We start from the raw sequence: 16,607 nt of genomic DNA on the forward strand, positions 1-16,607 counted from the left end.
GCAAAGGTCTTTTTTTTTTTTTACACTGGACACATTCCACTTAGGCTAAGACAGGAACTAACATCACGGCCGGCGCGGTTATGCAGTGAGCAGCGAGAGCAAGAAGAGCGAGCAGCGCTACGTGTAGGCACTAGTACTTGTGATTAAGTGTGAGGACAAGTTAATTACGGTTTGCTACGGTTCGTAAGCAGGCGTCCCGGGGGCAAGGCTGCCGAAAGCGCGCCGCCAGCACCTCGCCCACCCCAGAGGAGGTCCCGAAAAGCGACGCTGCGAGGGTTACTCGAGCAGAAGACAACAAAAAATTGCGCTGCAGACTGACATCGGACACGGGGGGGGGTGTGCGGGAGGGGTGTTTTGGGAAAGCGCCTTCCCCGGCCGCCTCGGGCCCAGCCGAGATGGTGCCGCCGGCCCGTCACGGGGAAGCCGCCCGCTGTAGCGTCCCCGCCCCCGGCGGCCATTAAACCTCGCGTCGCCTAGCAACCGGCCGCCGCCTCATTTCCGCCTCGCGCTCGCCGGGAGGCGTCACGGGAGGGGGGGGGAAGTGGCGTCACAGGGTCATGTGGGCGGGGGGGTAGGTGGGGGGGGGTGGCGACAAGATGGCGCTGAACAGGAATCATTCGCAGGAGGGAGGTGTCGTCATCCCCAATGCTGAGAGGTACTGGGGGGCGGCAGCGGGGGCTGGGGGCGGGGAGGCAGATCGGCCCCGGCCCCGGGCTGTGTTATTGGGGTCCCCCCGGCGGCGCGGGAACGCGCTGGGGCGGGCAGTGGGGAGCGGCCCTGGCTGGGGCCGGCGGGGCCGCCCCCCCCCCCATTCCCCCCCCCCCTTCACCGCCGGAGCTCGGAGGTGCTCCGCCTGTAAAAGATGAGGAATTGGCTTTTCTGGTGGTTTTGGGGCTTTTTTTGTGGTTGTTTTTTTTTGTGTTTTTTTTTTTTTTTTTTTTTTAACATGCGATTAGTGATGTCAGAGAGGCAGAGGCTATTTAAGGTAGGGGGTCTTAATCACTTCAATTCGAAGTAAGGAAGACTTCCCCGTGAGAGCTCACCGGGCAGAGCAGGTCCCCTCCTCGGCGCGGGAGGAGCGCTTCTCTTCCCAAAAGTGCCGCCGGCTGCCCCACGCCCGCCCGCGCCCCGAGTGGGTATCGACAGACCAGCTTGACGGGCTTGGGCTTCGCTCTCATTGTGTTCGGGTGTTCCCCGCGCCCCGGCTTTGGCTACAGAAATCCTAGAAACCAGAGACCTGGTGAAGGATCATCAGATTGGTTGGGGGCTGGTAAACAGTAGGAAATATACACTCCAAAGCATGCTCCAAATACTGTTGAGTTCATAACCGACTGCTGATACTTCATTCAGGGAAGTCATTTGCCATGTAGGGCTTTTGCTGGTTTAAAGGAGATGTCTCTATCCTTGACCTCGAGTCATTCTTTGAGATGCTGCTTGGTCACAGGTGGGTGCAGCGTGGCTCCGTGGGGTTCACTGCCCTCCAGTGACCGCCCTGGACGGGCATTCGTGTGCAAACCAGTTCAGCAGCCTAATCATGCTCAGTGGTGGTGGCTGTGTGTTATTTGCTTGTGTGAGTAGCTGGGAAGGACTAAACATTACAGTGACAGCGTAGGCATTTCTTCCCAATGAGGCAAACTGACATGAAACGCTGCTACAGGACATGGTTGAGAAAGTGTTCTGGTAAGATCCAAGATGTCTAGGAGTTGGTTTTATTTAGCTTAGAAGAAATGTTTCCCATTTGCATCTTGGAAATGGGAAGAGCTCTGCTGCCATGTCAGTCAGTCCCTCCCATCTAGCTGCATCTAGCTCAACTGTGGAGTAATGTTCCAGTAGAATTTCTTGGTCAAGTTTTTTTCCTCGTTAAAGTTAGACTTTTTGGTGTCTTCCTCCTTGGATAGCTGCATTTTTCAGCCACATCTACACTGTTAGAAGAGCACTGGACCTGAAACTACAGGGCTTTTCGCTGTTTTCCCACATGGTGGCCCTGCTGATTCCTCCCTTCCCCCAATAATTTTGCAATTTCCTGACTTGGTCTCACTTCTACAATACGCTGATCAGAGTACAAAAGGATTATTTTTAGATCAGGCCTCACCAGGCTTCTGTTGGGTTAGGGTTTTGTGTTTTCTTTATCCATGCTCTTGAACCAAAAAACCACCTCAGATTCTTCTGCCACTGTAAGACGCTGGAAGCTCGTCACCCCCAAAGCTCTTTTGTTTGTTCTGCAAATTTTCCTACTGGGTGGTATGTTTAGGATCTGCCCTGTAGATTCAGTGTCATGCTTTCCCAAGCTGACTCTTTCATTTTTTTTGAAAATGTGTTTAAATTTTCAGGCACCTCCATACCCATGGCCCTGCAGTGTTCACAGTTCTCATCTCGCTTTGTGTGATGAGCAAACTTTGCTAATGTTCCCATAGATATCCAACAATAATAACCTTATTGCTGACATTACTGGCTCCTCGTTTTGTTCCTTAGCATGGTGCTGTTTATTACAAATATTTACTTGAATCATGTGAAGCAGGGTCAGCAGGGCGGGTATTAGTGAAGCAACTTCCTCCGTTTGCACAGTGGGTGTGGTGTTGCAGCACTGCTGTTTTCCGGACTTGTGGCCAGTCCTGGATTTCAGCATGGACTTGGAGAGAAAGGTGTGTGCTCTGAGATGATACCTTGGCTTCAGGGATGTGGTCTCAGACACTTCAGCCCTTTCTGTACCCTGACCTTTGGGCTGAGGTGCGTCTCATGCAGAGGAGGAATTCCTCAGCCTGATGGTTTTAGAGACAGAAAGAGAAACTGTCATTTAAAGCTTCCCTTTGTGGAGGAAGAGCAGGGGTTGTCACAGGTGAGATGAATTCTTCTACTCTGCATAAATCATCCCTCTGTTCAAAGGAAAAACAGCAGGGCCCCCATCAGAACTGAGTCTTTTGGGATAATATTCAGAGTTCCTGGTGTGCTATCCCCCTCCTTGTGTGATGGGTGTGTGTGTCAGAGCTGAGCTGTTGCTGAGTTTGTCTCTCCAATTTGTCCGATTTCCTCTTGTAGTGTTCTCAAACAGTGTAAAGATGTGGAGCTCTCCTTCAGTGACATAACGGTCAAGCATGAAGCCTTCAAAGGCACCAAGAAGGGGATACTGTATCTCACCCCTTACAGGGTAAGTCTGATGCCAGGAGGACTGCTTCTTTCTCAATGGGTCTTACAGACTTTAGACTGGAAACCTTTGGTGCTAGAAGTGATTTTTGTTATGGGTGGAACCACTGAGAGTACTAGGTTGGAAAAGGGAAGGTGGAAATAGAATGGTTTGTGCCTGTGTCACAATCCCAAAGGCATGTGCAGTCCTGGAATCCCTGTCTAGAGAACATATTTTATATAATGTATCAGTCAGTATTGCTATATTTGAAAACTGTCATAGCTTATCCATAAAAAGCAGAACAATAAAACTGTGTAAATGTGCATGTGTGTTTTTAGTGTATTATTTTGCAACGTACATGCTGCAGGCAAGTGAGCCACGTGCCATCAAATCTGTTTGGAATCCCTTAGTGTTAAAGCTGTGAAGTTACACAATGCGTACTGACACTAGGAGTTAAGTTATCCTCTTTTTGGATGCTGCTACAGCTAGAACTCCATGACCACTCTTTATATCTAGTTCAAGTAATTCAGAGGCATTCCCTTATGTCTTGCAGATGATCTTTGTCTCGAAGGGCAAGGATCCTATGCTGTCTTTCATGATGCCGTTTTATTTGGTGAAAGGATGCTCAATCGAGCAGCCTGTTTTCTCTGCCAACTACATCAAAGGACAGATTCAGGCCGAGGCAGGAGGTATGTGCCCGTGCTTTGTAGACTGAACTCTTCCCAAGTGTCACAAGTCCTTTTCTGCTGAACATCAGACAGATGGCTTATGTGCACAGGGGAGACGGACAGGGTAGCTGTAGCAGTACAGCTAGCACGTTCACGCTGAGCTAACTTGTGTCTTCTGAACTTCAAGGCACTGCTTCTGAGTCACTTTCTGCTCCCAGAGCTAGTAACTGACTTTCACCTGATTAATTTGTTTAATGCTGTAACTTCTGTCTTGCTGAGTATGTCCGTATTTTCTTCTGTCTTTGACCTGGAAGGGTGGGTAAGTGACCGAGTCACCAGTAATTGGCATTGACAGGCAGAATTGGCAACCACTTTTTGTTTTCTGGAGGTCAGCAGCCACTTACCAACTGGGGTACGTTTGCATGCATTTATGGTGCTGCTGTGTGTCATTGATTTAGCTTTGTTCCCGCTTTGATTATGAAACTGTGGGAAGACTTACAGTCATGGTCTTGACGAAACATGAAGAATTGCACAAAATAAACAGGGATTAAAACCAAGACTTCTTCTCTCTTCAGCCCTGGAATTTGTTTACATGCATTTTGATGGCATCTGGAGAGCTTATGCTTTTGTTTTCTGTTTGTAACAGTGTTTTACAGTGACTGGGTCCTCTGGGGATTGTGGACCTGCCCACTTTCTCAGGCTGAAATCATACTAAGACAGTGGTTTTAAGGAGGGGAATCTCCAAGAGGATGACTTTATTCATGGGGGATTTTGTTATATTTCTATACTTTATTTCTACTTTGTCCCCAAGAGACTGTCTCTACTTCTATTAATGTAATTGTTAGACAAGGAAGATAAAAATTTATGAAATCTTTTATTTAAATACCATCTTTTTTCTAAAATTACAGAAAAACCCAAAGCACATGCACCACACCACCACACTCCCCCAAAAACCACCAAAAAAGCCACTACAAAACAAAGCACTTACGTATCTTGCAGTATCGTCACCTACTTATTTTTTTTCTGAAAAATTGCTATTTTACCTAAGTATTTATAATCTGACCTTCTGTAGGTCAAAGAGATTAAAATGTTGCATTTCATTTAAAACCTAGCTTGCGTTGCAGATCCCTATCTGTAGTCTGCTGAGGTCAGCAGTAAAACTTAATTTGAGGGTGTTCAATCAAAGTCCTCAGTGAATTAAGTGTTCTTTCTTTACACTGTGTTCATTATTAGGTTCTAGAACAAAACAGCCTAGTATCTCGAGTACACTGCTTCTATGTAGCTATAGTGGGGATTGTCTTTCAAAAGGTAAAGAAATAAATACCTGATATTCTTGAGATACTATTTGGAGGGACATCTGATAGCAGTGCCGTGACTTTTTCCCCTCTGGCAATAGGATGCAAAATAGTTTTGAAATAAAGAAGAAAAAAAATAATTGGAGTATTAACTGTTTTGCTGTCTTGACTGCTACTGAGGAGGTTAATAGTCTCTTTCAATTGTAATTCTGTCTCCTAGGTGGCTGGGAAGGGCAGGGAACATTTAAACTGACTTTCAGCAGTGGAGGAGCCATTGAATTTGGAGAGCTGATGTTCAAAGCTGCCTCTAATGGTAAGGGATCTTCAGAGCCTGCAGTTCCCCCATGGCTGGCTGAGCTAGTTAGAGAATAGTGCTCTTTTTGAACTTCATGGGGAGAAGGGTACTCTATGCACTTTTCCACAGCAACGTATTTTTTCTCTTTCCAGGGAAACTTCTGTTTTCCCTTCCAATCCTTTTTCTTTATTTCACCTTAGTGCTTTATGCAGTCAGAATATTCTGAGGTTTTTGCTTCTGAGGCAGATCACCTTTTTCTACAGAACCTTATTCCTCCTGGAATAGAGTTGAAATATGTGATTGTGAAAAATTTAATTACTTACCTACCCTCAGCTCAGTTCTGTAATAGTGGAGTAATAAGATGGGGGAATTAAACATAAACATTTGGAGAAGGAAAAAATAAATTAACTTCTATTTAAACCTTTCAGATGGGGGAAAAAAATGTCCTTTTTTTTCTGATAAGAAGGTTTAAAAAGAACCACCCTACTGATACTTGCTTGAGAATGGTCTTTTCTTCCAGCAGTGGCAGCTCTGTGATGGGACTGGTACCTGATACCTAGTGTTTTTGCAGCTGGTCTCCTTTAGCACCCTGTGAACTAGCAGCGAGGAGACTAATGCTTTTCAAGCACAGTGCTACGCCAGGACCGTATAGTGAATTTAGATGAAAGGAAGTGTTGCGGCATGAACAAGACTATTTTGCTTTGAGTCTGTACGTTTAGTTGTGACAAAAGGATGTCTGGCTTACTAACCATGTGCTCCTCAGCTTCCAGCGGCGTTCCTCTCCAGAACCCTGGCTATGGCTACACACCCATGCCCGGTGGGTACGCGCCCGTCCCGCCGGCTCCCGGGGGTTACGCACCTGCGCCGGGGGGCTACGCTGCTCCTCCACCACCAAACGGACCATATACTTATACACCACCTCCGATGAATGCCTATGGACCTGCTCCACAGCCCATGGGATATCCATATGCCCAGACTCCAGGTTTGGAAGTTGTGTAATGATGACTGGCAGAGTGTGTTTGTTATTAGTTGTAAAGAAATCACAGTGGTATGGTGAGGGTTACTGTAGTTTTGTCTCCACCACGAAACCTTGTCCTTGTAAAATCTGTCGTGTGCTGTTGATCACACCTTGTCCAGGTCTGATGCACTACTGGGCTTGTGAGCCATCTTCCCCTCTGTCCCACTGTCACCATCCAAAGCATCAATCTGGTGTCATCTTTTTCAGGTATTTACCCACCACTTCCAAACATGAACCCCATGTATGTGCCACCTCCTCCCCCCTACTCCGGGCCATCTCCTGCAGGACCCTCAGCTCCCTCAGCTCCCCCAGCCTGGGTGAGCCCAGGGATGCCAGGTAAATGGGACTGGGGGGCTGCCAGGGTCTGGGTGCAAAAGGGTGTGGGGAGGCTTGGGCTGTGGGTGGCACTGTGGGCACAGCATGGGGTGGAGTAGCTGATGTTGCAGGAGCTCAAAGGCATCTTGATCTGTTATTTGAGATAACAGTGTGAGGGAAGCTGCTCAGCTCTGCGCTGCACAGCTTGTGGTCAGCTCTGGCCAGCTTGCAGCTTTCCTGAACTGCTGTGAATTCAGACCCAGCTTGCTGCAGTTGCTTTTGGCTCTTTGGATCCGTGTTGCCTCCTCAAAAGCTATGGCTGAGGAGAAAGGCTCTGAGGCTTAGGTCACTGCCTAAGGCATGTAAGATGGCTTCTTTCCTTTCTAGGGAGCAGTAAGGCCATGGAAGCTGCTTCCAGTGCATATTACAACCCTGCCAACCCACACAATGTGTACATGCCCATGGTGAGTACTGTGCCTGTGGTCGGCGTGTGCCTGTTCCCTCTTCTGTCACTAGTAGAGACAGCGGTTTCCTTTCTTAGCAAAGTCTAGCATGCCTTCATATTGAAAGTGCACAGAAAGTAAGCATTTTTCCTGTGAGGGAGGCATGGATGTTGGTTCCATGAAGAAGGCTTGTTAAATCCTTAGTCAGGAAAGGAGGAGGACCTTAAGATTAGTCCAGTAACAGCCATTTGGTACTTGTCTTACTCTTAAAAGCATAGCAAATTTACATGGGCACAGAGAACACAGAGCTCTCGGCTTCTCTTGGTCCTGGAAGTGGGGAGAGTTGAAGAGCAGGTCACTTAAGGATGGGAGCATGTGGGTTTCTCTTCCATTTATTTTTTCTGGGCTGCGTGGAGACAGGGAGGTCTCTCACTGTTCAGTCAGTGGCAGCAGGGAGGTAAGCTGCAGCCTGAATCTGGTATGTGACAGCCAGTCTGCCTGTGCCCTTCGCTGCCTCGCGTGACTCTGTGGTGAGCTGGGGACTGATGGAGCAGCAAAGCTGGCCTTCAGCCCAGGGGCCTGCTGTCTGCTGGGTCAGAGCTATGAACATCAACAGAGACAAAGCCCTGGCAGTGAAAAGGGGATGGCAATTAAGACGGATTAAATGGTCTGTTTGCAACAGATTGTTTGTTAGCTGGTTTTCAGGGGACCTTTACTAGAAATGTTATGGGAGGCAGCATATATCCTGGAGCATAACTGATACTGGAGAGGAATGCTGTGATGAAATGACAGCTTAAAACACAGCACCTGGCTCTGTAGCTCACTGTAGAGCAGTCATTTCTTGTAAGCCAAGCCTGGGAATGCCCGAGAAGATCTCGTCATAAAACGAGCAGGGTTGTTGACTCTACTGTATCTCATTTCAGGATCAGCCACCTCCTTATACACCTCCTGAGGACAAGAAGAACAACTAACAGAAGGAAATTGCAACCAGCCTCCCACACCCTCTCTCTCTGAAGACGACTTGGTTCTTACTATCCCTCGGGTTAGCATATCTCTAGGTCCCTTTGTATATATACAGTATATGTAGTGCTGGGCAGCTGAGCACCTGCCCTCCTTAAACATTAAGTCAGTGGCAATACAAAGCAAAACAATAGCACTTTCCTGCTTATTGCTTTATCTCATGGGGTTGAAGCACTAACCTTTTGCTCTGCCATTGGCTTGAGGATGAGAGATGGACTTCTTAAACCACCAGTAGACAACATCGCTAATCTAGGACTAAAATACGAAGGCTCTGGGATCTTGGAGTAAAACTACTTGGAATGCCAAACTTTTGACTACTTCTGAAGCACTGTCCAAGGGGTAAGGTATAGAGAGCCACGAGGTTCCTTGCATAGACCCTTGGGTGCCCCAGAAAAGTGTTAAATTTCCTTAAATTCTGGCACAGCTCAGCGTAAGATGGGACTCTGGAAATCCTGTATCATGTTAGAAGCGTGTGTTTTGTGTCCCGGACTAACAGTCATGGTGTGACGAACTCGGGAAGTGCATCCTAAGAGACACTGAGGCATTTGGCTGTGCAAGAGGAAAGGGGCCGGGCCCCAGTCAGCCTGCCTTTGTAGACATGGAATAGAAAAGCAAACAAAGGTGTGCTGCAGGGCAGTGAGCAGAGACTGGCAGGTGTGCAAATCAGTCTTCCTTTCCCTCTCCTAGAAGCAGGTCCCATATCTCTTCAGTGATCCTTTGTCACGCAGCAGTTCTTCAAGCGCAATGGAATCCAGTGCTGCACAGGAGGCTGCTTGCCTTGGAGCAAGATACCTTACGATAGGAAGATGACCTGGCACAAGCCTTGTCAGGAGATGGGTCCCAAGGCCCTGACTCAGTCTGCTGAGAAAGCTTGTGCTGTGTGCTAGCTCCACGGGGGAAAACCAGCCTTCATCTCTCCCTTGGCCCGCTGCCGGGAGCGCGCGTACGCCTGCGTCTGAGTGATGGGGGGTAGGCACGGTGATGCCGGAGTTGGGTTGGGGTTGCTTAGGGGTGCAGTGCCCTCTCGCAGCTGGGAACCACTGTCTGGTGGGGGTGTTACTAACACTCGGCTCTCTTGCAGAGTGGCTGCTCAGCCACAACCTTTCTTTCTTCCTTAGGACGTAGTGTCATTAAACCTGCTCTGAAGAGAGTTTCTCTAGTCTGGCGGAGACCCTTGTGATCCTTTACATACGGGGTGATTGTACTTCTTCCTGCCTTCACAGTGAAGGGGAAGGAGTGTTTGCCCTCTTACTTCCCTGCGTGCCAGGGCTCTCCTGTAAGTCAGGCTTGCATGACTTGCAAGTGTAAATTCCTAAAGCAGCCCTGCATGGGGGAAAGTAAATTTCCCTATCTATAAACACCTTTTAAGTCTGAGTTAGAGATATTCTAATAACTATATTTAAAAACAAAAAAAAAAACAACCATGAATGTTTGTAACTTTTTGAATTGCACTTTAATACAAGAGTGTTGATACCTTTAGCTGCCTGGTCAGTGTTGCGTGTGTGTTGTGTTGACCTTCATTATTGCCTACTGCATGGAAGGCTGGAACAAAGGGCAGCCGGGGGTGGTGGTCTCTGGCTGTGGGCCAGTCCTCTCTCCCTAGTGCATGGCTGAACTGGATCTGGAATTAAGTAACTGGTGGGGAGAGAAGAGGGTGGGGCTCATGGTCTTGCTGCCTGGGAAGGGTAGAAGGTTGGGTTGTGCTTTTGCTCTTGCCCAGAGATCCAGAACTGGCACGTGTTCATGTCCTCAGGGCAGGTACAACACTGCATTTAACAGGGGCCGTGTCCCCACCTTGCTACTCCCTGTGGCTGCATTCACAGCACCTCCTGTGCATATCTACTGCCAGCAGGAAGGCTTCTCTTTCAACAGGAGCTCTGTGGTAGCCAATTTTTTTTTTTTCCAGTGAGGGAAAAATAAATACATAATAAAGGAAAATGGCACTTAATTGTGGACTGTAAAATCTGTTTACCCTTGTGCCAGGGAAAGCCATTGCCCCATTGAACATGATGGTAACTACTGGAAAGCCATTTCCTATTACGCATCAGTCCAGACTGACAGGAAACCAGTTCTGGTTCTTAGCATAGTTGTTCCTGTTTTGAGGTTATGATCCTGTAAGCCTACCTTAACCAAGTAGCTATAGTTAGCAACACTGAATAAACATGAAACAGAGAGCCTGTGACTTGCTTCCCCTTTATTTCAATTAGTCTCAATCACTCCCCAAGTGTCCTGTATCCAGACATGAAGTGCACTTGTACTTTCTTGTTAGCACTGCAAGCATCGTGTTCAGTCTCTTGCTGCTACACTCAATAGAGTTTCTGGAAGAAAACAGAATCAGCCATTTGGTTCTGCAGGAACCAGCGTGCGTGGATAACCAGGAATCCTCCAGCATCTACATAGAAAGGGGAAGCTTTTTTTTTTCTCTCCCCTAATCTAAAATGTGGTATTTCCCTAGTCTGAGGCTTAATCTTGCGTTGATCTCCCTGGGTTGCAGTCCTCACAAATGCTACACCCCACTCTGGGGCAGTTGAGGCAGGCAGCGTCTCACCTAAATCCTCCATAGGATGTGTGCTGTATGAAGATGAAGCAGCTGAGGGCTTTAGAATCTGTCCCACCACTTGCTTCCAGTTTAATAGTGCAGGCTCCTCAGGATGGAGCTGTGGATGTGGCTGCCGGAGGGAGAAAGAGGAGCCTTTCTCTGAGAAACCCTGAGTGTTCAGTCTGCTGGAGGAGGGCCTGAGCCCCCTTTTAGCAGGAATTTCCTGTTAGAGCAAGAGCAGGATGCAACCTGTAACTCGGAGGCACCCGTGACCGTCTCCCAACTCAAAAGGTGACCTCAACTGAGCATCAGCGTTTTCCTGACACCACTTTGTGCACAACACACTACAGCTCTGCACTTTTTGGTGCTGTACCGCAGCAAGGCTGCTGGGGTTGTGCATGGCCAGTGGAGGTTTTTGCTTTGCTGTCATTTAATACCAGGGGGGCTTGAATACAATGCTAGCATGCATGCTATGCTGATGTAGTGCTGGCCTCCAGGATCCTGGCAGCAGGATCAGGCCGCCAAGCAAAGAATCTCTGCACAGGACCATCATACCTCCAGGAGCTCTGGGTCATGGGAACATGTCCTGGTTTCAGCTGGAATAGAGCTAATTTTTTATCTTAGCATCTAGAATAGTTCCGTTTTGGACTCAGCATGAGAAGAGTGTTGATAATATACTGGTTTTTAGCTGTTACCAAATCAAGGACTTCTCAACTTCCCGTGTCCTGCTAGTATGCAGGTGCACAAGAACCTGGGAGGGAGCACACCCAGAGCAGTGGACTCGAATTGTCTGATGGAATATTCCCATACAATGTCTTGCTCAGTATATGGAGGAGGTTTGGCCGGGAAGCTGGCTCTCACTCTCCAGAGATCGTGGGTTTGGGATTTTTCTCTCCTCTGGGATTGCTGGCCAGGAACGGGCAGGGCATTGGTCAGCAGGTGGTGAGCAATTGCACCGTGCATTACTCATTTGTATACTCTAATATTACTATTATAATAATTATTTTATTTCAATTATTGTTTTTATCTTAATTTAAGAGTCCCCTTACCTTCACCCCTCCAGTTCTGTCCCCCATCCCCCAGGGTTGGGCAGGATGAGCAAGTGGCTGCGTGGTGCTTAGTTGCCAGACAGGTTTAAACCACAACAGGAGAGTACATGGGCAGGATGCAGCCCTAGTGACAGCCCCTGATACTAAGCCAAGCTGATTATAGCAAAGGAAAGAAGGTGACCAGGTCTGATCCTTAAGGCTAACCCCATCACACATGGGTGGGGGAGCCACTACCCTAAAAGATACAAAAGCATCCATACAGGTCAAACAGGACGCGCAGCAGTCCGTGGTACCCAGCTCGAAGCAGTGAGGTGCTCGGGTGTCAGAGCTGACAAACTCCAAGTGTGGCTGGACTCTGCTTGTACGGAATCTTCCACAGGAGAATCTCAAAGGGCTTTGCAATCATCAAGGGATTGGGCTTCCGCACACCCTTAGGAGGTGGGTGACAAGAATTCCTGCTTTACGCAGACTGAGTCGACATCATCAAGCTGGGACGGGAGGAGCAGTCGCTCCCAGCACTGCTGGGCACACCAGCAAAAGGCACTCGTGCAGTGAAGAGGCACGTGCCCCAGGGTCTCTCGGCTCACCCTGGCACTGACCCACACCCCCATCCACTGAGCCTTGTCACAGGAGGACCGGGTGGAAACCCTTGCTGGGGTCTTGCTGTCTGACAACGTGCCAGGGCTGTGTCGGGAGTGCCGTGGGGTAGAGATACCACATCACCACCCCCGAGGGGTTAATAACGACTGAGAAGCTGTCTCCCGTCTTTAAGCCACTGATGATCTTCCCACTGTACACGTCTTGTACCTGGAAGAGAGAGATGGTAGCTACCAGGATTTCCACAGAACTTCTGTCCCGAGGCCCAGCCACAGTCACTGACGTGGCATGGCGGGGCAGGGCACAGCAGCGGGCAACAGGAGGGTGACCCAATGGGCAGCTGCCCCTTTGTCCTGGAGGCAGGGAGTGGGAGTCCTTCCCCCCAAAAAACACACAGGGTATCAAAGAAGGGAGCTGGAAAGAGCGGGAGCCAGGTGCTGTGGGGCTGCCCACAGTGTGCCAGTGGGGCTCACCTCATACACGGCATCCTCGGGGAAGTGGAGCTTGGCCAGGCTGGTGGTGTAGAGGAAGGGCATATCTGTCCTCCGGCTGAAGAAGACGAGGGCGCTGGCAGCCTGGAACAGTGGGCGCAGGAACACCTCGATGTGGGATTTCTCCTAGGATTGGGGATGGGTGGGTGAGGCAGAGCTGCTGACACCACAGCTGGCCCGTAACTTCTGACCTTGCCCTGCGGGGATGCTATGCCAGCAGGTCTCCAGCTCACGTTTCTCTGCGTCACTTCCCTCTCCCCCTCGTATTGTGACACCCCACGCTGCTCCTGTCTACTCTCCCAAACACGTCCACCTTCCCCCTAACCTTGACAATCCTGCGCCCCTGGATTCCCAGGGGGTCCTGGTTGATCTGGATCATCAGGCGGTTCTGCAGGATCTCCTTGGCGCTCGGGGAGATGGTGCGGAGATCCGTGGACATGAGGAGCGGAGCTGCCATCACTGTCCACAAGGCCATTTGGGAGCGTGACTGCTCATAGCTAAGGCCAAAGTTTCCGATGACGAGCTGGAGGGGAGAGGGTAGGGAGATGGAAGAGGCAGAAAAGGGTTAGAAACTTGTCTGCTTGTCACCCTTGGTGATGCTGCAGCCCGCTGGGAGGGAGCACTTATGGGAAACCTCACACGCACTTTCATTTCCCCTCAAACAGCTTACCACTGTCAGGAGATCTGGCCCCTGCTAGGTGCTGAGCTGTCAGCACACGTTCAAATGCACTCACCAGCACCCTTTGCTTCGCCACTACCCCCCCTCAGGCTGTGCAGGGAAGGACAAGGACACCTGGACAACTCGACAGGTATACTCGAGCGATGAAGGGTTCCTTGCAACCCCAGGCTTTTCCCACAGCTTATCCAAGGGCGACACGAGATTTGCCTCTTTGCAGCAACAGGGATCCTGCTCTTGGGGCTCTTCCCTTGCCCTGCCCCTAGGAGGGGATCCCTGGAGATCCCCCATCCCCAGCCAGGGTCAGTGCACCCACCACCCAGCCGCACCATGTCCGGGTCATTCCAGTGTCCGGGGCCAGCTGCCGGCTGCAGCACGTCCTGGTTTGCAGAGAACCAGTCCAGGATGGAAAGTACACTGTCCCAGGAGTCCTGGATGTCATCATAGTTACGCCACAGGTTGCAGACCTTTGCCAGGATGGTGTAGTTCACCTGGAGAGGAGCATAGGGTTAGGCAGGAGGGAGAAAGGACCCAGCCTGCAAGGTAGGGGAGAGAGGGCAGACAGACTTGTTGAGAGCAGCAGCGTCCAGAAAAATGTGTGAAAGGCGGGGGGATCTGGAGAAGGGCAACATCAGGTAATGACAGAGGACAGAGTCATAGCCCAATATGACTGGCCACATCCCAGTATGATAGGATGTCTGGCAAAACAACCACAGAGGCCATGGGGAAACATGATCAGCTGCAAGAATGAGGGCAGCTTGGGACTGATTCAGAAAATGGAAGAGAAAATAAATAAATGCAGTTAATTCTCAATAAATGTTACTAGGAGGAAGATCCTATTTCAAGCACTTAAACCAGACAGGACCCGTCTCAGAAGAACAGACTGTCAGGATCAACTCCACACCAGGTGAGTGGGGTAGAGTGCATGCCCCAGGGCCTTCTTCCCCCCAAACTCCCATCACCTAGCCATGCTGGGAACCCCAAGTGTCCCCAGATGCCTGGCAGGGAGGCCACGTCCCCTCTGGGGACCTGCAGCCCCATCCTACCAGGGGCAGAGCGACAAGCGGGGTGTAGCACCCAGCTCCTGCAGCTCCCCCAGGGCACAGGGGACACAGGGAACAGCCACTGGATGGGACAACCCTCACCTTGGGGGGAAGCCCCCCCTGATACGCTGGCCAGCTGCAGGAGTAGACGATGGGGCGGCCTGTGGCGTTCAAGGCCCTCGCCATTTCTGGGTAGCCTTAAGGAGAGAAGATGACAACTGGTGAAGGGAACAGCTGGCAGCAGCCTGCGTCCCATCCCACCCAGCCACGGGGACCCCAGGCCAGCCCGGTCTCCTGCCTTACACCAGCTCTAGGGCACTCAAACTCTCTCCTTTTTGCCCAAGAGCTGCAACAGAAGACACGAGGAAAGACCTGGCTGGCCAAGCGTTTCAGCGGATGGCCAGCCCCCCTGACCGAAGCAGCGAGGGAAGAAGTGCCAGCTGGCCGGGCAGTCTTTACCCTCCGCCTGCTCCTCTCCTGACGAGTAGCACCCATCCAGCTTCAGCATGTCCACACCCCACTCCGCAAAGGTCTGCGCGTCCTGCTCCACACGGTCCAGTGTAGTGCCCGGGTAGCCCCCGCAGGTGAGGGTGCCCAGGTCACCATAAATGCCCAGCTTCAGGCCCCGGGCATGGACCTGCGAGGAAAAGAGAGCTGCAAGGAGGGGAAGAGGGGGGGGTCCAAGGTGCCTCCCAGGGACCAGGCTCCTCAGTTCCCTCCCAGCTCTCCCGCCACGGTGGCGTGGGGACACAGAGATCCCCACCGTCCCCAGCAGGCACTCACGTAATCAGCCAGAGCCTTAATCCCCCGGGGGAACCTCTCGGGGTCGGGCACCAGCCGTCCTGCCGCGTCCCGCTGCTTGGCAGACCAGCAGTCATCGATGTTGATGTACTCGTAGCCCAGCTCCCTCCAACCGTCCTCGGCCAGGCGGTCTGCCATCTCGAAGAAGAGGGTCTCGCTGCAGGTCAGGGGAACAGGATTGTGGCAGGTTGAGACCCTGCTACCTCTGTGCCCCACCAGCTGAGGTAGCCAGCAGGACTTTGGGGCTAAGTGGGGGCTCTGGAAAGTGGGTGACCACAGGGCTGGCCTGGGCCATACAGGAGGATCTCCAGGGCTCCCATTTAAACCCCATTCATATCCCGTTCATTGATCTCACCGAGGGCCTCCTTTGGCATCGAGGGCTCTCCAGCCCCAGCATCGGAGCGCCTGAGCCCCCCCCAACTCCCACGCATCATGCTCCCCAATATCCTGCTGCTGCAGGGCTCGCCCCAGGGACACGGACAGTGCCACAGCCTGATGTCCGACCCGACCATCCACCCTCTCCTGCCCTGGCATCGCCCCATCCACCCGCCCGGGGCAGACCCCGGACACCAGCCCGGCGTTTCTCAGCAGGTTCCCTCGGGCAGGGGACACACAGGAGAAGCTTTCCTCGCTGGGAGAAGGGGATGCCGAGCCCCGGGGGGGGGGGGGGGGGGTGGGGGTGGGCAGCCCCTCCTCGGCAGGGATCCCCGGGGCGTGGGGGGCTCCCCCACGCCGCTCCCCGCCCTGCTGACCTGATGCAGTTGCGGGGATCCGCCCGGCAGTCCACGTTGCAGCGGAACCTCTCCCACGCCAGCCAGCCCATGGGGGGGGTGAGCGCCAGCCCGTTCTCCAGGGCCACGGCGGGTAGTGCCAGGGCCAAGGCCAAGGCCAAGGCCAAAGGCAAAGCCAAAGCCAGCCCGCTCAGCTCCACGGTCCCCATCGCTGCTGCCGGGGCACAGATCGCCTCTCCTCTCCCCTCCCCACCCCGGCCCGGCCCCGCTCACATGATGCCTCCTGCACCACCTGACCGCCCGTTCCCGCCTCCCTCCCTCCCTCCCTCCCTCTCCCCTCTCCCCTCCCTCCTCCCTCCCTTTCCTTCCCCTTCTCCTTCCCCCCCCCCCCCCCGGCACGGCGTTACACTCAGCCCCGCCGCGCCCCGCCGGTATCGCACTCCCTTGCCGAGGCACCCCACAGCCATGGCACCCCGTTGGTATCACCCCCCCCCCCCCGGCGCCG

General features: G+C 51.8%; 2 protein-coding genes across 2 annotated transcripts; one reads left to right on the top strand and one right to left on the bottom strand.

Annotated features, from left to right (window-relative positions):
- The first annotated feature begins 553 nt into the window (after positions 1-553).
- On the top strand, positions 554-8,311 carry WBP2NL (WBP2 N-terminal like). The gene is made up of 8 exons (XM_042792403.1): positions 554-655; positions 3,037-3,145; positions 3,675-3,810; positions 5,305-5,397; positions 6,143-6,361; positions 6,605-6,733; positions 7,100-7,176; positions 8,079-8,311. Exons 1-8 carry the CDS (start codon positions 597-599, stop codon positions 8,124-8,126), a joined length of 870 nt encoding a protein of 289 aa, XP_042648337.1. The 5' UTR covers positions 554-596; the 3' UTR covers positions 8,127-8,311.
- A 3,388-nt stretch (positions 8,312-11,699) lies between these two features.
- NAGA (alpha-N-acetylgalactosaminidase) lies at positions 11,700-16,384 on the bottom strand. Its single transcript, XM_042792402.1, has 8 exons — positions 16,124-16,384; positions 15,354-15,528; positions 15,030-15,207; positions 14,673-14,767; positions 13,857-14,018; positions 13,177-13,374; positions 12,834-12,977; positions 11,700-12,570 (listed from the first exon to the last, which is right to left on the bottom strand). Exons 1-8 carry the CDS (start codon positions 16,309-16,311, stop codon positions 12,388-12,390), a joined length of 1,323 nt encoding a protein of 440 aa, XP_042648336.1. The 5' UTR covers positions 16,312-16,384; the 3' UTR covers positions 11,700-12,387.
- Positions 16,385-16,607: the final 223 nt, after the last annotated feature.

Source organism: Tyto alba, unplaced genomic scaffold, assembly GCF_018691265.1.
Source record: "Tyto alba isolate M040663 unplaced genomic scaffold, T.alba_DEE_v4.0 Super-Scaffold_2, whole genome shotgun sequence".
In the NCBI taxonomy this organism is placed as follows: domain Eukaryota; kingdom Metazoa; phylum Chordata; class Aves; order Strigiformes; family Tytonidae; genus Tyto; species Tyto alba.

What these genes read in the sequence shown, in the direction of transcription:
- WBP2NL (XM_042792403.1), top strand. Translation starts at nt 597, where the DNA reads ATGGCGCTGAACAGGAATCATTCGCAGGAGGGAGGTGTCGTCATCCCC. An exon ending in GTCATCCCCAATGCTGAGAG is followed by an intron (nt 656 to 3,036) that starts GTACTGGGGGGC and finishes TTCCTCTTGTAG; the next exon opens with TGTTCTCAAACAGTGTAAAG. An exon ending in ACAATGTGTACATGCCCATG is followed by an intron (nt 7,177 to 8,078) that starts GTGAGTACTGTG and finishes ATCTCATTTCAG; the next exon opens with GATCAGCCACCTCCTTATAC.
- NAGA (XM_042792402.1), bottom strand. Translation starts at nt 16,311, where the DNA reads ATGGGGACCGTGGAGCTGAGCGGGCTGGCTTTGGCTTTGCCTTTGGCC. An exon ending in GATCCCCGCAACTGCATCAG is followed by an intron (nt 15,529 to 16,123) that starts GTCAGCAGGGCG and finishes CCTGACCTGCAG; the next exon opens with CGAGACCCTCTTCTTCGAGA. An exon ending in AGGAGAGGAGCAGGCGGAGG is followed by an intron (nt 14,768 to 15,029) that starts GTAAAGACTGCC and finishes TCTCTCCTTAAG; the next exon opens with GCTACCCAGAAATGGCGAGG.